Source organism: Carya illinoinensis, chromosome 10 (assembly GCF_018687715.1).
Source record: "Carya illinoinensis cultivar Pawnee chromosome 10, C.illinoinensisPawnee_v1, whole genome shotgun sequence".
Taxonomy (NCBI): domain Eukaryota; kingdom Viridiplantae; phylum Streptophyta; class Magnoliopsida; order Fagales; family Juglandaceae; genus Carya; species Carya illinoinensis.
The window spans coordinates 7,191,364-7,211,273 of record NC_056761.1 but is presented as its reverse complement, the minus strand read 5'-3'; the positions used below and the strand labels follow the sequence as shown (position 1 = coordinate 7,211,273).

At 34.6% G+C, this 19,910-nt stretch overlaps 1 protein-coding gene across 7 annotated transcripts; it reads right to left on the bottom strand.

Annotated features, from left to right (window-relative positions):
• Window positions 1–1,512: 1,512 nt before the first annotated feature.
• LOC122278944 lies at window positions 1,513–10,927 on the bottom strand. 7 transcript variants are annotated; one of them, XR_006229394.1, is made up of 10 exons: window positions 10,727–10,924; window positions 5,814–9,064; window positions 5,644–5,721; window positions 4,530–4,682; window positions 3,989–4,152; window positions 3,764–3,911; window positions 3,337–3,459; window positions 2,868–2,955; window positions 2,663–2,782; window positions 1,839–1,976 (listed from the first exon to the last, which is right to left on the bottom strand). XR_006229394.1 is itself a non-coding variant. In XM_043089163.1 (9 exons), the coding sequence occupies exons 2-9, from the start codon at window positions 8,820–8,822 to the stop codon at window positions 1,789–1,791; spliced, it is 3,951 nt and encodes a 1,316-aa protein (XP_042945097.1). In that variant the 5' UTR covers window positions 8,823–9,064; window positions 10,727–10,922; the 3' UTR covers window positions 1,513–1,788. The 7 variants fall into 7 exon arrangements, 5 of the variants coding, with proteins under 5 accessions (XP_042945097.1, XP_042945099.1, XP_042945098.1 ...); XM_043089163.1 differs by lacking the exon at window positions 2,663–2,782 and having other exon boundaries at window positions 1,513–1,976; window positions 10,727–10,922; XM_043089165.1 differs by lacking the exon at window positions 2,663–2,782 and having other exon boundaries at window positions 1,513–1,976; window positions 5,814–9,037; window positions 10,727–10,922.
• Window positions 10,928–19,910: the final 8,983 nt, after the last annotated feature.

The window sequence follows — 19,910 nt, the reverse complement described above, 5'->3', positions numbered from 1 at the left end:
TTGATCATTGTATGATTTTATTTTCTTGCACTGGGCATGGTGAAAGTTTAGGTCAAAGGCGTCATGAATTATTAAGAAAGATGACTAATTATAAGTTGATATACCAGCAACTAGTATAAAGCAGAAACACCCTATAAATCAAGGTGAACTGCAAAAGAATGCATTTTAATTTAGAGCCCATTTATGCTCTCTGTAATGGTTTTAAAGTTAATGCACTCTACAAATGATTAGATGGTTTCCACTTTCTAGGCTCTCGAGATTGGTAAATTCTGAATGCGTTTGTTAAATACTATACTGGAGCTATGGTTAGTTAAGACATTAGCATGTCTTCCCGGATCTTTTTTTTTATCTGGCAAGTTGTGAGCTTCGTTAAGACAGGAATAATAATAAATTATGGCTTTTAAAAACTAAAATTACTATGGAATTCCAACATTGAGGTATTTTTTATCAAGGGATGCTTCTGAATAACTTGTGAATAACTTGTTTGAAGCTGCATATTACGCAATGGAATGCGCATATCGATTTTGAAAATGATGTATTTTACCTGCTTTCCAACTTTCAAAGTTATGAAGCATGAATTTTGTGTCCCTGGATATGCCTGCACGGTTGTGTTGCTCTGAAAGGAGAATTTATATTGTTTCCTGCCTACAGCTATCCCCCATCAATTATCAAAGTAAACCATGTGAAGAGTTATGGATAATTTTACATTATATGAATGGACAAAATCTTCTCGGTGGACCAAAAGATCTCCAAAGTCTAGTAGTATAGGATCGTCTCGTGAAAAACGAAGATTTTGAAAGCCTGTGAATGATTCAGTTCTCTTGTATTTGGGTTTGTTTCCTAGTCTATTAATCCAAACAATAAAATTAAAAACAGAAGAAACAAAAAGATAAAACATATAAAACCTATGGACTGCTTTATTATACTACCAAAGCCCTTTTTCCTCCTTTCCCGCACAGTTTCTTTACTTACATCTTCATAAGAAACTTACCTTCACACATGAATTCACGTCTCTTTTAAATGCAACTTCATTTAATATCTCATCTTCCCATGGGAAGTCACACGCCTCATAGATAAGTAATTTGAAGATGTACACCGCACGACATGTTGTGTCGACGTTAAGGGTAGCAAGAGACTTGTGTAATTACAAAGAACAGCTTTTAAACAGTTCTTGAGAGCCGAAAAGCATAGACGTTTCTGATTATCACTCTTCAATGTGCATCTAACCTATATAAATTTTGAAGCCGAAACTTTACTCTTATTAACTCACGCAATCTAATCTTATATTAAATGACCATGATTTAGGTCATTCATAATTATCCTGAGAATAATCTCTTAGAAAATCAGATGGGCTCTTTTTTTAATATTTTTCTTCAGGTCAGCAAATAGAAAAATGCCCATTTCTAGACAACAAACAGGGTTGGTATTTTCATCTTCACTCTTGAATTTCTACATCTAAGATAGGAATACATAATATAACTCATGCTTGCCATTCAACAATAAGCCAGCAACTTTTCACCATAACGACAGATTTGTATTTGTTATTCACACGAAGTACCTAAAGCAAAAGTCTGTTCACTGTGGATGATAATAGCTTTACACAAAAACTGATTATCTTCAGTTTCTCTCAACGAGAATCATATTAACCAATGGTGATAACCTATAAATGGGCCTTCCCCGTACTCATATTATTCACAATCTCTTCGGAGTATATAAAGGTAACCATATCTCATATTCTCATCATCACAACTCAAGATAAAAGCCAAAATGAGGGAATCATCAGGTGCATCACTGAGCCACCTGGTTCTGTGGCTTAGTTTGGCATGCTGTCGACATCACGCGCAGCCGTTGAGTAATCTCTGTGAATGAGGGGCGGACCACTGGGTCAGGGGCCCAACATTGCTCCATTAGAAATCTCCATTCAGAATCACAGTAGCTTGGCACAGGCGGTCTTAATGTGTTGTTCACTATGCCTCCTGCATACAAGAAAAGAGGCCGTCAAGATAAGAGTACCATTTCTAGCAAGGTTTTCATATAAAGTAAGTTGGTGGTGGAAGCCAAGAAACCACAAGTATAAAAAATGCGTTGTATAGAAAATACAAAAATATGAGATTAGATATGAGTCCGTCCTAGAAGAAACAACTAGTAATGCTGACGTCAAAGGGTAGAGAATAAGATTAAAAGGGAAGAGAGTAAAATTACAGAAGTGATTTGGCCAAAAGAAACCCTAATCGGAGCCCCGCGCACCCCAAAAAAAAGAATACTGAACTAAGAAATGAAGACCGTCTGCAGATAGGCTTGATTTGGAAGCAATCATTTGCTAAAAATCTTTGACAACAAGTGAAGTCTCTGAATAGCTTCTCCTGGGATGGGGCTGCACAGCCCAGTCGATAAAGTTTCTCTTTTGATAGTTTGTTAACTTTATTTCCTCGCTATGATTAGTGTACTGTATATAGAGTTGTAAAGGGTGCCACAGACCAAGCTTGTCATTTGATACATTCAGAAAGGATGCTTTTAAAACTTCAGGCGAGGTGTGCGCCATTCACAAATAAAATTTAATGCTTAATTAAGACACTATGAGTCGCACATCAAGAACACCTTTTAAACCATCAACCAATAGGCCTTGAGTCAATTAAGTATGCTGTAATGAAGGTAGACTGACCACCAAAGGGGCCCAAGCATCAATCCTATAGCTGTTGCTTGCAGTTTCAGTAGCTGAAGTATGTTGCAAAATTTCAAGGGGAAAAAAACTTGAATTGGATTGAAACCCATGTCTGTCCCACTAAATAAAACAAACCTCTGTGAGACATGAGAGAGAGAGAGAGAGAGAGAGAGAGAGAGAGAGAGAGAGAGAGAGTTATTTCAACCTATGATTGCTCCGTAGTGCATATTTGCATAAGGCTCCTCACCAGTGAGAATTTCCCAAAGGACAATTCCAAACGAGAACACATCAACCTGAAAAATAAGACACGCATGGACCTATTATGGATTGGGCACAATCTATGTAGAATGAAAGGCATAAAAGGCACCATTAAAACTATCTTCAATAAATAAACACACAACCCCAACTGTCAAAAGTGTGACTGTTCATCGGTTGTGAACACTCTTAGGTCCGATGACATTGGAATACCAATAGCTTTGATAGCTAAATAACTGCACCATCGAACAACAGGAAGAACATATCCAAGCAAGAAATTCCATTTTCTTCTGATATAATAGCCTCTTAATAAAATAGAAGTTTCTCAAAACTAAAAATGGCATAGGTAAAGTCTGCTATTATGTTTAAGCTATTTTATGTTTCTTCCTATAAGTATGAAATATACCACACCACCTCACCTTTTCAGAGACCTTACTGCTGCTACCATTCAATAGCTCTGGAGCCATCCATGGAAGGGTTCCCCTTACCCCACCAGTAACCAAGGTATTTCTTTTAATTTTTGACAAGCCAAAATCTCCCACCTGCAAAAAGAGTAGCACTTCACCAAAAACCTTTCATTTGATTGTGTAATAAATATCAGGGGGTTGAGAACAAAAAAGAAGACGACACTAAAAAGACACGATGGGCCACTATAAGAGTGGCATTTACCACAGTTTTGCAGGCTGATGGTATGTCTTCCACTAAAAGGCAGAAGCTTAGGGTGATCCTCGTGGGATTTTGCAGTGTTAGGAGTTGAGAGAGAGAGAGAGTGTGTTTTCAGAGATCATATATTTCAAACAATTTACAAGGTCTGCCAGAAACAGCCAAACCATCAGCATCAATTACCTTGCAAATAGGTCGCAGAGGATCTTTCAAGTTGACAAGCAAGTTGTCACACTTCAAATCAAAATGAACAATATTTTTGGAATGCAAATATTCCATTCCAAAAGCTGCATCCATTGCAATAATGAGTCGCTTGCGTCGGTCGAGATATCTGGAAATGCAATAAACATATTTAATATGAAGATAAGTAGACTTTTTTACATCTTAGAGATAAAACAAAAATATTACCTCTCCTTGCTTATCAAAACATGTCTAAGAGAGCCATTCACCATGTACTCTGTCACAGTGGCTAGAGTTCCTCCGGGCCCATCTTGCACCACCCCATAAAATGCCACCACATTGGGATGGTGAAGCTTTGAGAGAATCTCAGCTTCACGCCAGAAGTCCACGGTCTGGAAAGTGATTACTGGTTACTGAGAAACATATGACAAAAATAATCTCCCTTAATGAGCAAAAGAAACTAAAGAGCATAATCAAGCACAATAGTTCGGATGCTGACTATCCTCCACCAGTAAGTACCTGTAGTAAACTGCAGCGCCAGAAACAGGCCAAGCTAATAATGAGGGATCATAGCCAACTCAATTTGGCAACATAAATCCTTCCTATACATTAATTTATAATAGTGAAATAATAATTAAATGTTAGATAGACGCCTTAGATTTGATTGTTGCAACTGAAATCTTCAGGGCTGACTCTTCCATGTACTTAATTTATCATTTTTACAGGAAAACAAACACTTTGATGGTACACTGAATGAAAGAAAACTCACCAATCTTTCTTGCTCCGATGAGCCACCTGTGAAACAGCTTTTTTTTATTCGCTTGATGGCAACATCTGTTCCTCTCCACTTTCCATGATAAACTGTTCCATAGGTGCCAGAGCCCAGTTCCCTCAGCTCTTCAAGATCTTCATTCTTAATGATCTGTTATGGCAGTCAAAATATAATCAACAAAACCATGAAATACAAGAACTTAAATTCCAACAAGATCACGAACAGTAATCAATGAATGAAGCATATACTTGATAAAACATAAATGCATGCAGTGGCAAATGGTCTGCCTTTTGGAGCTTTTTGAGTGAGGTTAAAGCACAAAAAAGAACACTTTTGTAAATGTTTTTAAAAGAGGACTGCTAGAGACAAAAAAGTATTCCACAAAAGAATTTCACAAACAGATGTGGCATATTTATATTGTGCCACGTCAGTCTTTTCTTCTTTCTCATTTTCCTCCCTTCCCGTGCCCCTCCCCTCCTCCCATTTCCAAAAATGTCGCAGCCCTTTTGTCATCTCATTTTGCTTTTTCATCCCATTCATTTAAGTTGCTGTCTGCTGTCACTTTTTTCTTTTATTTATTTATTTATTTATTTATTTTCGGTTTTTCTCCTTCTTTCTCCTGCATTTGCCATTCCCTACACTTAGCATTTGTTCTTTTTTGTGCTTGTAGTTTTCATCAGCATCGTCCCTGATGTTTACAGTCCCCGGTTTTGTAGTTTTTTTCTGAGAGAGAGAGAGAGAGAGAGAGAGGGGGCAGGACTTAGGGGTGTGGGTACTGATGAAAAGTAAAAAAATAAAATAAGAATTTGAGAAACGGAGGGAGAGGGGTACTCGAAGTAATAAAAAGTAAAAAGAAAAGTGATGTACAAGTCAGTTTGTGTAATTTTTGTGTGGGATTATTTTGTATCCCTAGCAGTTTTCTTTTAAAAAATACCTAAAATATAAGTTGAAGATCTAGAAAATGATATAAACAAAAATTCAAGTGTTTGGTTGATATCGAAGATCATTTATATGCTATGATGCCACATGTTTTCGTAAGTGATAGCCTTTCTATAGATTATTCAACTTTTTCCATGCTGATAAATGGGATGCAAATTGTTGAGCATCTCACCTGCAAGGTATTAATATCAAAATCTACCAGAGAAAGATCACCAAGAGTTGCACCAGCTTTCTGAGTAAATTTCCCGTCCTACAAGTGAAGAGAGAAATTAGAAAACATGGCCACAGGCAAGCAATACAGGTACTAGCAGGATGGCTAAACGAAAAAACAAAAGGGAGTACCTCATAATGCGATTCTGGCATTCTGGGGCTAACCCCATCCAACTGCACACTTTCATTTCCCTTGAGCTCAGGACTGTAATCTGGACGCAAATTCATGGTGTTGGATCCAATAACACCAGATAATCCTTGTCGAAACTCCTCGTCCAAATTGATATTGGAGTCAATGTGACTAAGTGCAACACCATCAGACTTCATAGGTGGATAGCTGTAATCTATGGGAGCCCCTTCCTCATTTGTGAGTAGGGACAAGAAACTCGGATGATCCTGATCCATAAGTGAAACATCTTTTCTGACAAACTCATCCTCGATCAACTTTTGAAAGTATGACCAGTGCTTAGGCTCATGATTCTCCATGTTCAAGCTCAAGCCAGTTCCATCACTATGCAGTGGGCCAATATTAGATAGATTCTGTGAGATTCTTGCCTTTGAGAATATATCAGACAGGAAATCACGAGGAAAGCGGTCATTTATATCAATAAGAATGTCTCCGTGCTCTGGAGTTCCAACAACAGGGGACCCCCCTTGAGGAACACCTTTAACCAGGCTCTCTGCCCAAGTCAAGGGCCGAGTAGTGGCCACACTATTATTCCCATTCTTCTGATTGGCAGTTATCTCACTCCATTCAAATTCTGTAGGCTTTAAAGCAGAGCCTTCCATGTGTTTATCAGAAATACCTCTATATGCTATTACATCAGCTGTTTCTTTATCGTTTATAGAGGGATCTTTGTAGTTTTCTTTCACCCAGGCCATTCCATGTTCATCCACCTCATTTCTCAAAGCAGGTTTCTGTAACTTTGACTCAAGTGCCTCCCCAGAAATATTGGACTTTATGTTAATAATACTGTCAGTAAACAGTTTATTCTTTTCGAGCATTACCGGTTCATTTTCAACAGTATGAGAAGTTGTATAAATAGGTTGTGAAGATGAGTTGGACTGTTCAGTCTGCAAAACCACATGCTCATCATGCAATTTATCCATTGATATCGGTTGAGAATGATCAGAACGTGCTTGCGTTAACAGAAACTGAGAGCCAAAGGAATCGTCAGATTTGGACAAACGGTTCAATTCTGCCTGTTCCCTGGGAATTGGCTCAGAATGAAAAATTGGTGGAGGAACCAGCTGTGCTTCGTGGTAGCTAAAGTCAGTTGGATAAACCTCAGATCCACCATATCCCAGAGTGAATTGTCCACCAGATGCATAAAAAGGGCCATCTTCATTATTCTTTGTCCCATCATTTACACCTTCAGGTGGCATTTTATTCTGTATGTGTTCCTGGAGCCTTTTATTACTTCTCACAGACACCAGGGGTGATCCTGTATCCACTGCTGAGTTAGTAACCAATACCTCTTCCCTAGAAGTATAATTCGGAATAGAAAAATCACTTGGATGAGAAGAAACAGCATACTCATGGTCAAATGTTTGATCTTTATTTGGTTCGTTTACTTTTTGGAGTGAGCTCTCCCTATTCATTTTCACCTCCTTTGATGATGCTTCCTTTGCCAGAAATTGGATGTTCTCATGTTCATTTAGCTTCTGGGCTGAGCTATCTCTTCTCAGTTTCATCTCTTTTACGGATACTTCGGGATCTTGTGCATGAAAGCCACTATACTGCTGCTCAGTCAAACCTCCCTGAGGAGTCAGATGGCCATGGACAGGTATTGGAGCTAAATTCTCTCCAGCCGCAGCATAGTTAGAACGGTCAGAACCGTAACCATACTGCAATGGGACAGACAAGGGAACAGAAGTCTTGTCATCTTTCTTGGGGAAGCTCTCCAAAGGTTGGAAAGGAGATAATAAATGATGTCCAGCTTCGCCATGATGATTCCTCTGCCCCGGATAAGGATATGAATTGGACTCATAAGCACTAGACAAGCTTGATGGCAGCGGTTGAAAAGATTGACCAGTCAATGAAGGTGTATCAACTGGCAAAGGTGCACTGCTGGCAGTGCCTAGTTCTGCTGCAGCACAACTACTCTCCCCTTCCATATTTAGGCTGAGTAACTCATCCAATTGGTTTCCTGAAGCACTTCCCAAAGCAATTGAATTCTTTCTTGAACCTAGGTCCATACCATTCACAGCAACTACATACTGAATCTCAGAATCACCCTCAGAGCTTCCGAGACCAAACTGAGCATCCTCCAAGTCACCATTAGAAAACAGGAACATCCTAGGTTTCTGTGATCCCCCGTCTTGCAGTATATTACATTCCTCCATCATGTTTTGCAGATCCTCATCAGATGATACAGACACCAGTGCATCAAGATCCTCATCGGGAAGCTGATATTTAACTGAATTAGTTTGGTTGTAAATAGTCAACATTTTCTGTATGAGATCCTGCCAAGAAATATCCTTCCTAATCTGGATAATACGCGTTTCACCACCAACATATCTAAGTTTTCCATCGCTGGGACGAGGCAAAATCTTACCACCAAAGCTGCAGCGGAACTTCACCTTTGTTGATGAACTATCGGGAACCCCTGAAGAGACATAAACATGAGATCCTTGACTGATGTCATTCCTGGACAAGGTTCGGGGCACTGACTGCAATGAATCATGGTAAACTTTGTCCTCATGCGTGGAAGGTCCCTTTCTCTCAAAATCCTGAACGAGGGCCTTTTCTACAGAGTTAAGTTTTGCGATATCAGACCCACTTTCTGAACCCGTGTTGCTACCTTCCAGCATACCTTTCTGCTCCATATACCCAGTTGTAGTGCGAGTCTCACCATAAGCACTAGGAACAAATTGCTGTCTAGGATTCACCCTTTCCCGCATAAATTCAAGAGCAAACTCCTCACCAGTTTGAATGGAGAAATTCATCACAGGTCTTGCTTCAACTGACATATTGTAATCTGGAGGTCGCAAATTGGTGTTGATATTACTTGAAGGATCCTGGAAAAATCTTTGATTTGTAGACCCAAGTCCCTCATTTCTAGTTTCATCATTGTTGTATCGAATATGTTCATAGTTTTTATGTTGGTCCACCATACCCTTTCCAAGATTTCTCTCCATTTCCAACTTCAGGAGGATATACACCCAACACGCGATGCCATGAATATCAGCACAAACTAAAGCGAACTTGTAGAGAACGTCTTTAAATGGAGATAAGAATTGCAGATACCCAACCAGGAACCTGAGAGTAGACAAGCTTTCAGCAACTGTCACTCAGAGACAGAACTCTCCCAGACTAAGCAATCTCTAAGACACAATTCTCCCAGGCAAAGCAACTTCAAGACAAATTAGCAATATTTTCTCTGATAAGGAAAAGCTCAAAGCATTTTAGTCATGACAAATAAATAAAAAGGCTGACCAGATTGCCAAAAAAACAAAAAACAAATTCATGCTGTCTCTTGATAATCTATGTCTATAAACAAACAAAAAAAAAAACTAAATACAAGAACTTTGTATAGATAAAAGGCTTCTGATAATAGGCTAAATACAAGAACCATGATACTTAGCACAATAAGCTCAAAGCCTAGGAGAATTAGGCTGCATATTCAAACCCACATACATCTAACATAAAACAATTTAAGCAGTTTGTCACTAAACTTAGAACAAGGTTAACTTCTGGTAAACAACAATAACCGTCTTAGGTTCATTCCAATGATGTGAGATTTCAATTCCCCCAAGCCCCAAATAATGGCAAAACCAAAGCTTAAAAGTATCATTTCCTTCTCTCTCTTTTTTTCCTTCATTTTCTCAGCAATCAAACAGCTAACAAAGCACAAGCCCAGGACCAATGGCCCATCTCAATTCTGTAACTAAAAAACAATGAAAATTAATTTATCCTAGAATATAACTGCAGATGATTTATAAATGGTTAAACCCTTGCAATAATTTTATGGCCGCGCAAACCAAAGAGAATGATGACCTTGGATTGCACCAAGTCTGAAACCAAGTGGATTCAGTTAGCATATTTTTAATCCTACCGTACAAGTATGTTACAGGAGTACATCCTGGAGCTCTAATTAAATCATAAAAGAAACATTCGCGCCTACACACATTTTTATTTGGTGATTTGGAACTTCACTAAGGCAGGGTCCTCCAAACTCAGGAATCATGACCCCACCCGCCAGAATCGTATATCAGGTAATCCATGGAACTCCTAATACGGAATTGAACCCAGGACGTCTGACTCTGCACCACATCCCAAGCCTCCCTTTGAACATTAAGCAGCACCCTCATAGGAACACACAATTGTAACTCACAATTAATGGATTAATGGTGCTAACAAGTTGATCATTCACCGACAAATAAGCACCACAAATAGACCCAAAGAATTAACTAGAACTGGTATTGGCTAAGAAGGTGTAGAGGAATAATGCTAGACTAAATGCCATTAATACACAATTATCTGAAATCGGTTCAGAATTAACCGAATTGGTGCGTCACTGAGAAGTAAGCAGTATAGCCGACGAATCGAATATAACTGAAAAATTTGTACTCAAAGTGAACCGCACTCCGGTAAACTACCTGGAGAGAATATGCTGCAGACTAAGTGAATTATTGTAACGGAGGAGTGAATAAACGTTACTGACAAGTAATCACACACCATGCAGACCCGGAAAACACCATTTAATACGGAATTGGCCTCGAAAGTTTTAATCTTAAGGTTCCCAAAGCCCTGATTAGCACCAAATTAAAGCTAACAAACAGACCCAAGTTCCAAAATTCCAAAGCCACGAATATTACACCTAAATCTCCCTCATGTCAAACCCCAACCCAATAGAACATATTCAAAATCAAGTCCAAATTTAACATCAAATCCAAATCACCGACTCAAAACGCAATCACAACAAAACAAAAACAATATAAAACAAAAAAAAAGGAAAATAAAAGGTTAAATTTGTGAGAGATCGAACACAAATTCCGGCAGAAGTATTAAGCGATCAGAAACTCAAAAATCGTATATTCACCTGAGAAACAAAACGGTCAACTAAACGAAAAGCACCAAAATAGATACTCTGAGCTTTGCTTGCCAATCACACTGATCAGGTCGGCTCGAGCAATTTTCACGTCTCTCCCTCACAGAGCTGGATCCTCAAAGACTCTCTCTCTCTCCCTCTCTCTCTCTCATTCTTCATTTTAAGAAATGTACTTTATTTGGAATATTTTGGATTAGTCTTAAAAATTCTCCCTCTGCACTCACTAATTTTACGACTTTTTTGGTAACGGTAATAATGTGTTCCTGTAGTTTTACCTTTCTTTAGTTCGTTTTATCAGCAAAACGTCGATATTTTCGACTTTTTATGAAAAACCACGCGTCTTTTCCAGCGCGTTTAAGATACGGCCCAATTGGTGGGTAAGCTCTCTCGGCTGGTAGGTGGGACTGAAGTGGGTTGAGGGCCCCAGTAGACGGCCGTGCTTGCTTATTTGGGATGATACTATACGGCTCTCCTCATTCTCCCTATCATACACTCTTGCTTAATCATCGCTATCACGTGGATCAAATGTGCGTTTTTTTTTTTTTTTTTTTTTTTTTGAGTGAAGAGTATATTTGGGAATCAAAATCTTTTCATTTCAATGAAAATAATTTTGTATTTTATATATTTAGGCCCGTTCGGATGTTGGACATACTAAAATCAATTCAGTTCAATCTAATTTTAAGTTAAATCTAACATCTAAACACTTAATTCTAAAATCATTAAACATCACTCAACTAAAAATTTCTTTACACCAGGAATCTGTAACATTTTTCAACTCAACACATCTTTACATATAAAACCCACAACTTATTTCAACTTCTCATAAATACTTATAAACTCATATTAACATCTAAATTTGTCTTATGTGAGTCTCACAAAACTCACTCTACCATATGAATTTATTACTATTTATAAAGAATTCAATTCATCTCAATTAAGATCAACATCCAAACGAAACCTTAATTGACATTCAAACTATTTACAATCTAAAATATCCAAAATCATCGTGTCACTCCATTTTCTAATTCAATAAATTTACAAAATGTGAAATCACTTATAATTTGAATGATCATTATCAAGTTCTAAACAATCAATCTTCACAAATGTAGATATGTAATTAAGATAAAATCGGAATTTACTTCAATCAATGAGATGGATGAGTCGAGATTAGGACAGGTAGGATGGTGTATTTAGGGCTTGTTTGGGGAGTGAAATAAGATGAAAATTTTATAAATAGTAGTAAAATAGTTTTTGAATAGTAGTGAGATAGTTTAAGTTGAATATTTTTTTAATTTTAAAAAATAAGAGAGAAAATTAAATATAAAATATTATAAAATTAAAATATTATTATAATATAATTTTATAATAATATTTTTATTTAAAAGTTTGAAAAAATTATATTTAAAAATAAGATGAAATAAAATGTATTTTCAAACAATTCCTTCGAGTTACAAAAGGAGTGGAAGGAATCCGGAGTCAAAATTGCATGGCGGGAGGGTGGATGGATTCAATAGGATAAAAGGTTGGCAATCAGCAAGAAAATTGCATCGGCGGAGCAATGCAAGACGATAAGGTGGAACGGCGGCGTTGACAACTTATCCAAGGTGAATGGGTCAATCCACAAAGGTCAACAAGACGCGAGGAGAACAAATCCTCCTTATAAAAAGCCTTCTAAAAGTCTTATATACGTCAGATATTAATTTTGAATTCAACGTCTTCATAATAGCTCACTCTAACGACATTGAGACTTGATAGTAGTCCTCTCTCTTTTTTACGGTTTTATCATAAGTTTGTTCTTCCATAACTTAACTCATAACGTAATTTTTAGTTTGATACCAATTATTAAAGATCTAATTATTAATCTAAAAGCTCTAAAACTATTAAATACTAATTTCGTTAAACCTTTAATCATTGAGATTATAACACATTGCATAAAAATCCCTAATAAATTAGTCATTTTGAAATTAAAAGAATCCCATGTTAAAGATCTCCGCGTTGTTATGGAAACTATGTACTTTTTAGATTTGCTTGCTTCTTCTTATTCTTTAGCGCTCGTCTTGCTCTCTCTCTATGTCTCTGCGTGTTGCAAGGTTAAAAAAATTAAAAATTGGGTAAGAACCGATTTAATGAATTGGGCGATTCAACAATTCAATAAAGAATTGAACAATTCATGACAATTTTGAATATGTTATTTTGATATTAATAAAAGGTATTAAAAAAATATATAATGCAATTCAACCATTTTATATCTTGTACAAAAAAAAAATATAAAATATAAATTCATTGATTAGCTTTAAACATATGACATGAATCTAAGTAGTGTAAATAAATGTGTAATTTATGTATGTAAACTCAAGAGTTGTCCACTTTTTCTTTGCCTCGTATGTAAAAAAGATAAAGATCATTAAGTTATAAATACATGGCAAATATAGTATTTTATGTACAATGATAAATTTAATATAAAATACTCATTTATCTCCTAATCTTTTTGTTCAACCAAAAGAAATAAAAAAATGACATGTTTATCTTTCAATTATTCTACAATTCTTACTTAATAAAATGATGAAAAATTAATATATGTTTAGTTTTATCATTTTTTTATAATAAAAAAAACTCATTTGTTAGAAAATATAAAAATAAATATAGTTTTAAATCGGTCTAAAATCAGCTAGAACGGCCTGAATTGATTGATTGAAGTGATTCGATGAAATATTCAAAAAAACTCACTAAAATTAGTTCGGCTTCTTACCTATTCAATTTTTAATCAATCATCCTTTATAGTTTTTTCGAGCCTTGGCGTGTTGTGTTGTTTAGAAACAAAGAAAAAAAAATGTAAAATCTTTTGATAGATTTTATGGTACTTTGTTTTAACATGATTTTATAACATGTTAGTTCTACTTAGATAAATGAGCAATGGGGAGATGAATATACTAGAGGTGCTGCCCAAAGTTTTGAATAACGTATCGGAAGTCATACCAGTGAAGGCTTTAAAATGAAATATTTTGATACCAATACTATTTTAGAATAGTCAATGTATGAATAAATTACATATATAAACATATATATAATTTATATTTCAAAATAATAAATTATATATGAATAAATTATATATAAATGCATATATATATAAATTATAAATAACTTGGTCTAAATTAGGGATAAAAAAATAAGCTTATAAATTGAAGAAATAAAAATAAAATAAAATTAAAGATCGAAATATTGGCCAATACAGGCCAGCATTTCGGCCTGTATTTGGGACGATACAAAATACAAATAATACTTATATCAGACCAGTGGCCTATAATGTATATACCGGTCAGTACGGTATGGTATTAAAAATATTGATACTACCCATATGGTGAGGGGCAGGGTGCAGGGAAAGGGAGGCGAGTCCCCCTACCCGATGCCGCGGGACAGGGTCAAAAACCTCATCCCCCCTCCCTCGTGTCTAGGCCAATCTATTAGGTCTAAAAACTATTTTTTGGGCTCAAAAATATTTTTTTTGTCTCAAATTATAATTTAAATTATAAATTAAAATTTATAAATAAAAAAATATTTAAACTTATTAAAGTTTTATTTTGAATTATTAAGTCCCACATTACTTAAACATGTCTATTGTATTACATTGGCTTCCTGTATAAAAGTTGGTCAAAGTAATTCAATAACTTAAATACAACTTCAAGTATTGAACAAATTGTATATGTCTATATATAATATATTTATTTATATAAATATATAAAATTATTTTTTATATATAGTGGTGAGGAGTAGAAGCGAGACGAGGAGGTTGGAGTAGTTTACTGTTCACCCATGCTGGGGCGGGGTAGAGGGTTGCGGCCCCAATTGCCATCTCTTAAATTATACTGAACTTAGAGCATTCACATTGGTCTATGCATATGCATATGCAAAGTCATATTTGCATAATATGAGCCTAAATTCATCTACATTGGATTATGCATCTTCAAATATTTGCATAGCTATGAACAGTACCTTTACATGTTTAAAGATCTACTATTCACTCTCCAAAACATATTTTATTCATTCTTTTTCTCTCCTCTCACTCTCTTTCTACATATTTTACCTTTAAATATTTTACTACATATTTTACTCATTCACTCCCAAAAAAATATTTTACTTAAATATTTTACATATTTGAAGATCAAACCCTATTAAAAAAAAAAAGCAAAAAAAAAAATAAAATGATAATATTTTATTATTATTTTGTCTCAAATTTGCATAAACCAATGTGGAAGTTTTGTTTGTATGGCAAATTGGATCTTCAAAAGATGTGATTTTACATATGCATATGCCTAAACCAATGTGAATGCTCTTAAATGTCCAACGATGGCATAAAAAGAATAATAAATAAATAAATCTTGAAATTTGACATGTCACGTCACCAATCCAATGATCACTTCCCAAAGTCCATGGAATCCATATTATGCCTCCAATTTAATATGAATTTCATACTTTAATGACCTTTACGGTGTTTAGATTCATTCCAAGTATCTTTAGATTCATTTAAATCCCTAAATAGTTTTAATATATATCCTTTCACATCAGATAAAAACAACAAATATGGTAAGATTCAAATTCGGGAAAAAAAAATTAAATTAAATAGATAATTCATTAAAAGATAAATACTATTTACAGTTTTAAAGTTTATAAGTCTCGTGCACTAATTTTCAAATAAAAAAAAAAGGGACAACTCTAAGACCTATATGAAAAAATTATTTTTTAATAATGAATCCCATTTTTTGCAAATGGACTGCGCGGAACTTGAATATTATAAAACTGTATTTAACATTATTCTTAGTTAAAAACATGTACTTATGTCTTTCTCAGTTCCGTTTTTACTATTAGAATCTTCTATCATTTATTCCACACTTTAAAATTTTGAGAGAAAAAGAGATATGATGTGAGTTTTATAGTATTTACTATTAGTCATGTGAGTTTTTCGTAAAAATGTTGTAATATCTAGGTCTATCCTTAATCTTATTGATCCATTTTTTAATCTAATCCAAACCAGTTTTTGAGCATAAACCAAAAAAAAGTTATATAAATTGCCAAAAGGATTAAATAATGACAACGGATATATGATCATGTGGCTATAAGACTATAGGTTTGAATTCCAAAGTTTCAATAGAGATTTGGTGGTTTCATCCTTCTTGGGTTAAATGATAAATATAAATAATAAAAATTGTATATACAGTCATTTTTACATATTTTTTATATATTTTATTGATGCGATTAATTATATATTAAAAAAATTAATGCAACTAATTATATCAATAGAGTACGCAAAAAGTATGTAAAAATAACTGTATATAACATTACTCGAGAAATGATATTTGCAATTTAAAATATACAATTCTCAAGTATTTCCTTTGAAAAAAATATCAATTTATTATCCACATTAGTAGTTCTTATTTTTTTTTCAAATGAAGAATGCAATAACTGCATGGTACAAGGCTATATATAACATTAACCATAAATAAAGGAAAATTATATACAACATATAACCATTCTATTTGTAACAGCCCGCTAGAAATTCAATTGTGGAATTTCTATTGACTTTAGGAACCTCATGAATAGTCTATAAGTTTTCACGAATCCATTAATCATATAGGTTTTAGGCCAACTACATAGTTAGTGTTATTACTTATTATGATATCATAAGTGTTTTTGATTATTGGAGATAGTTAGAAGTGTCAAAATGTATTATGGTTTACACCATTAGACTCGGAGGGTTATTTAAGGTCTTATGGCGCAATAACACTTTTTCATAATTTCGGGCGAAACGTCTGTTCAAAACTGTAGATATTAATGGATAAAAATATCTTAAGTTAATTTCGTAGATATTATTGGGTAAAAATATTTTAAGTTAATTTCGTGGATATTATTGGGTAAAAATATCTTGAGTTGATTTTTGTAGATATTAATAGGTAAGAGAGTCCTACACTCCACTCTCACTCCGGTAAGAGAGTCCTACACTTAACTCTCACTTTAGGTAAGAGAGTCCTACACTTAACTCTCACTCTAGCCTCATCTCTTCCATATCTCATCCATAAGTATCTCTCCAGCCACCCCTCCCCATGAAATTATCTTCATTTACACGTTTCTTTAAAAGAATATCAAACACTTTCTCTCGGACAGCTTTTAGGAGTTCTTTTGCACGCCCATTTCGAAGCTGTTGTAAGTGTTTTATCATAAAGTCTCCTTCATATAAGTTGTTCCTTTTTGAGTCTAGTTTACATGGATATCTTATTTGCCCCATTTGAAGATCATTTGGTCAGTCAAATATTGTGTAAACTATAGAAAGGTCATTCTGGGAGATAAACTGGAGAATATGTTATAGTTTGGAGTTTTTGACCAATCTAATGGATAGATATTGGTCCGAAATTTTTATGGAGTATTTTTAACATGTATATATGACTATTGGTTGAGGAATTTTGCATGATTAAAGGTTTTGATGAAAGATTTTCTTAGATTTAGAAACTTAGAAACTGGAAGAGGAAAAACAGTTTCTGTTTTGAGAAAGTTTAACTCTTTGGTGGTCTAAACCTATTCTAATGACTTTGATAATTTTATTGGAAGATCCTAAGCATCTTATATACATGTTATATTATTATTTTGAATATATTTGATGTTAGTTTCAAAGATATGAAATTTTATGTAAAGAGATATTCAGATAAGCCAAAGTGTGGATGTTCTTGGCTAAATTTATGTTTTGGTTAATTTTTAACCATGTGATCTTGAATTAGAAGCTTATATATGTTTTAGGACATCTTTTTAAACCATGTGATGGTTTGGTTTGAAGATCACATATTTATAAGTCATAGATCAAAAGGTTGATCAAAACAAATTGGAAACAAAAATCAATAGAAATAGCATATAAGAATTTCGGCCCTATGGAGTTTTAATAGTTGTGATTAATTTTAAATTTTTCTAAATTGATATTTGAGTTGAGGATAAAATTTACATGAGGTATGTAAATTTTGGTGACTTTTGGAGTTAGTATGCAAAATCTTTAAGTTATGGGTAAAAATGTCATTTTCCTACATGTAGAGAGTAAAATGAAAATTTTATTATTTAAGTTAGTATTTTCCATATTTCAATTTATTAGTGATTTAGTACTAACTTTTAGAATCACTAATTACAGTTCCTCGTGATCGCGCTTGAGGTTTTATAAGAAACGCGGAGATCGAGGTAAGTTAGCTTTTAACTTACTAGCAGTCTACTGTGTATGTGTGCTAAGTAAAAGAACTACAGTGTATGTATGTATGTTATCATATGTGTCATGCCATGTCAAGTTATCATGTAATTGTCTATTATACAGAATTTATTCTGTCATCAATTTTTATCTGTTACATAATATATTCTGTTATGTATTACTGTACATTACAAGTACGTCATGCTAAGTATGTCATCTATTACATGTAAGTCAAATCATGTAATATTCACTGTTACAAATATGTCATGTTAAATATGTTGTCTATTATATGTTATGCCATGTTACGAAATGTTTCTATCTCAAGTTGGTCATGTATTCTAAGTTATGTTCAAGTCACATTATGTTATGTCAGGACTTCAGTCCTTTCGTATTTCAGTCACATTTCATCTTGAGTACATTATGATGTGTAGAATACATGGGGCCACAACAACTGTGGAGTATGTATTTAACTACAATTGTGATGCGTAAAATACATGGGGCCACAACAACTGTGGAGTATGTATTTTTCATGTTAAGTCAAGTTTGTGTAGAATACATGGGGCCACAACAACTGTGGAGTATGTATTTAACTACAATTGTGATGCGTAAAATACATGGGGCCACAACAACTGTGGAGTATGTATTTTTCATGTTAAGTCAAGTTTGTGTAGAATACATGGAGCCACAACAACTGTGGAGTATGTATTTTTAATGTTAAGTCAAGTTTGTGTAGAATACATGGGGCCACAACAACTGTGGAGTATGTATTTAACTACAATTGTGATGCGTAAAATACATGGGGCCACAACAACTGTGGAGTATGTATTTTTCATGTTCAGTCAAGTTTGTGTAGAATACATGGGGCCACAACAACTGTGGAGTATGTATTTTTAATGTTAAGTCAAGTTTGTGTAGAATGGGGCCACAACAATTGTGGAGTATGTATTTTTCATGTTAAGTCAAGTTTGTGTAGAATACATGGGGCCACAATAACTGTGGAGTATGTATTTTTAATGTTAAGTCAAGTTTGTGTAGAATACATGGGGCCACAACAACTGTGGAGTATGTATTTACACGTAGAATACATGGGGCCACAACAACTGTGGAGTATGTATTTTTCATGTTAATTCAAGTTTCAGAGCAAGTTCATGCTAAGTGAAGTTCAGTTCATGATTCAATTTAAGCTATGTCAATTATGCTATGTTGTACGCTAAGTTATGCTTTAATTACTTATGAATTTGATTATGCATTTATGCTTTTACTGTCATACATGCATCATTAGTCTGTATGGAAGTTTTTTGTTAACTTGCTGAGATTTGTAATCAAATCTCACTGTGGTAGTCCCAACTACCATTCCCCCCGAATGGTAGATCTTGTTACAGGACCTGAAGGAGGATCAGGAGCTGACCAACTAGACACAGTCGACTGAACGACGGTGCGTCGTTAATGTTAATATAGTAGTTAAATTACTACTTGTACGATGGAGTTGCATCTCCAGTACTTTTGGATCATAACTATTTTGGAATAGTGCTGTGATCTTAGTTATTCAATGGATCTTTATGTATGAAGTATGTTTTAAGTATTGAGATTTTTTCAGTTTGGTGCATAGTATTGCTAAAGAAAAAAAAAATTATCCGCTGCGAATATTACATAATGTTAGATGCATGTTAGGATTATTGCATCTTATATGTCATGAACGGGGGCAGGTAACCTTGTGTTGCATGTCTCGACACTTCAAATGTTCGTCCGATCCCAAACGGAATTTGGGGGCGTCACACTATTTGTATCCTATTAAATAAAATGTGACACATTTACCATAATTAAATAAAAAAAAGTCTATACATCATACTACCATCCCACTTTATTCCACTTAATATGACGTGTCATATTTATCATTATTAAATAATCATTTATTACATGTTTTTTATTATCCAATAGTAATAAATGAGTCATATCTTACTT